At 52.1% G+C, this 2,848-nt stretch overlaps 1 protein-coding gene across 1 annotated transcript; it reads left to right on the forward strand.

Moving 5' to 3' along the window:
• Positions 1-1,556: 1,556 nt before the first annotated feature.
• On the forward strand, positions 1,557-2,769 carry LOC122545546 (mitochondrial 2-oxoglutarate/malate carrier protein-like; the record flags this gene model as incomplete). The annotated part of the gene is made up of 3 exons (XM_043684528.1): positions 1,557-1,758; positions 2,394-2,484; positions 2,670-2,769. Coding segments are annotated over 3 exons (393 nt in total), but the record flags the coding sequence as incomplete, so codon positions are not given.
• Between the last annotated feature and the right edge of the window lie 79 nt (positions 2,770-2,848).

Here is a 2,848-nt window from a genome sequence, read left to right on the forward strand (position 1 = left end):
GTTAAAAATCACCTGGTGTTGTGTGATTTTTAATGTTAAAGACAGTTGGACAAGTACATGGACAGGAAAAGTTTAGAGGGGTTTGACCAAACACAAGCAGGGTGGGACTAGTTTAGTTTGGGAAACTTGGTCAGCATGGACGAGTAGGACCAAAGGGTCTGTTTCCGTGCTGTATGAATCTGTGACTGGACCCTCAGGTGACTTTGGAGTTTGGGCTGGAAGATGGAATTGATGTAGCTCCTCTGCTGTGACTTTGCACTGGGAAGGAAGACACCAGACGCTTGGCTAACATCAGGTGGCATAATGATTGGCCGGGTGGGAGGAAGGTGTTAGCTGGCAGGCAAATCAGCCAGACCATTAATAGATAGAACTGAAGCCTGAACCCTGAAAGGTCTGAGGTGGTGCACTTTGGAATAAATAACAAGACATGGGAGTACTGAATGAATGGCACTAGGAAGCTCGGAGGGATCTTGGGGAGCGTACCCACAGACCCCTGAAGGTGGCGCGGCAGGTCAAGAAGGCAAACAGCACACTTGCCTTTGTCATTTATGGCACAGGTTATAAACGTGGTGAGGTCTTGTTGGAGTGCAGAAAGGCTTTGGTCAGTTCTGGTCCCCACATTTTTGGGAGAATGTGATTGCACAGGGAGAGGGGTGTGCACAGGAGGTTCACCGGGATATTGCCTGGGATGGAGTGTTTCAGCGACGGAGAGAGGCTGGATAAGCTCGGGCTGTTTTCTTTGGAGCAGCGAAGGTGGGGGGTGGGGAAATCCTGATAGAGGGATATAACATTACGAGGGGCATGGGCAGGGTGGATAGGAAGCAGCTGTTCCCCCTCAGTCAATAATGAGGTGGCATAATGTTAAGGTGAAGAGCAGGCGGTTTCTAGGGGACTTGAGGAAATTAACGTTTCCCCAGCAGCTGGTGGGGGTCAGCCCGGGAGGGTAGCTGAGGTGGATAACCTCTCAAACTTTCAAAACAGTGTGGATGACCGCTTGAATCGTCGTGACATTCAATTAGGCAGTGAGGTTAGTATAGATGTAGAATAGTTTTTCAGTGCAGACTCTATGGACTGAAGGGCCTACATGATTCTGTGATGGCTGCTGTTTTCTTTATCCACATCAATATTAATCCTATCTCGGCCTCCAAGGGACCTGTGTCCAGCTCAGTTGCTGCCTTTTTACATATATGTCGAATCATTGACATTAACAGTGTAGGAGGTTATTCAGGCAGGTCTTTATCTGGTTAACCAGGATCTGTCGCCACTCCTCCCACTGCTCACTTTTTCACCCGTAGCCCCGGCAGTGCAACTGAATCTATCTCAAATATTACTTAAACATTATGAGAGTCTTTGACTCGAACACTCTTTCGGATAGAGAGTTCCAGACTGTAGTCGCCCTCTGACCGACAACATTTCTCCTGAACCCTGCTCTTAACCTTTCACCTTTTATTTTAAATCTGCCACCTCCCTTCTTGCCCCTCTCCCCACCCCGTCACTCTCATACACACACATCCTCCACCCCCACCTGGTTCTTGACTCCTCCTCCAATGAGAAAGAGGGGGTTTCCTATCCACAATCTTTGTTGCGTTTGTATCGAGACCAGTTTTACAGCCGGGGTTTTGCGATGGACAGTGGCCCCAGCGTGAAAGCCGTCCTTTCTCCTGCAGGTTACCCGTCGACCAACAGAGAGGTTACACTAACGTATTTAACGCACTGATTCGAATTACCCGTGAGGAGGGGGTCGTCACACTCTGGAGGGTAAGCTGACCGCAAATGTAAGCCGCAGCACAGCCCCGCTCTGAAATAAATTGCCCGTCGGACAAAAGGCCAAGTGAGAGGAGCCAATGTTAGGCCGTTCAGCTGCACTGTTCAACATCACCACGGCCAACAGAGTTGGAAACAGCCCCTCCGGCCCAACCAAACTGAGCTAGTGCCAGCTGCCTGCATTTGGCTGCTCCTCTGTCCTTTCTTCGCACGTTTCGGAGTCCTTGCGCTGGGGGACTGCGCGGTGCGATGTGGGGGCAATGGCGCTGTGCACGATTCATCCAGACGCAGAGCCTGTGTTCCAGGCCGACACTCGCCGCCGACAGAGTGCCCACACTGTCGGAGCTATCTTCTCTGGCAGGACCCTGCCGACCCTCGGCGGTGGGTGTAAAACAGGGCGGGAAGGGCACTCCCCTGGAGTCCTGTCACTCAGCCCCAGCAGCACTCAGTGTGGGGGCCAACTGTGCCCAAATTAGCTCGCCCAGCCTTCCTCCTGCTCGGGAAACGCTTTGGGGTGCGGGGAGGTGCTACACAAATGCAGGTCTTTGGTGTTGGAGCCAACTCGTGGATCACGGCAACACAGCCTTTCCTTGTTCTCTTACCCTCCCCCACCCCCCCTCTCCCTCCAGGGCTGTATCCCGACGATGACGCGAGCGGTGGTGGTGAATGCAGCACAGCTGGCCTCGTACTCCCAGTCCAAGCAGTTCCTGCTGGGTTTAGGTGAGATGGCTCCATGTCTGGATTCTCCTGTTCGCCCTTTAACCTGTTCCCTTCCCCCTGTCTCCCCCTTACCCCTCCCTCCCTGGCTCAATCTCAAACCCTTCAGGCCAGAGGGTCTGTCACTCAGCTCGCTGTGCCTCTGCTTTACTCTGAGTTTGAATTGTGATCTTCTCCTGTGATCGCAGGTTATTTCCGTGATAACATCCTGTGCCATTTCTGTGCCAGTATGATCAGTGGGCTTGTGACAACCGCAGCCTCCATGCCAGTGGATATTGCAAAAACAAGGTACGATCATCAGCTGCATTATCCTATGTCAGGACAGTACGTTCAGTCATAAACAGTACAGGGAGCTTTACTCTGTATC

The sequence above is a fragment of the Chiloscyllium plagiosum genome, unplaced genomic scaffold (assembly GCF_004010195.1).
Source record: "Chiloscyllium plagiosum isolate BGI_BamShark_2017 unplaced genomic scaffold, ASM401019v2 scaf_78231, whole genome shotgun sequence".
NCBI lineage: Eukaryota > Metazoa > Chordata > Chondrichthyes > Orectolobiformes > Hemiscylliidae > Chiloscyllium > Chiloscyllium plagiosum.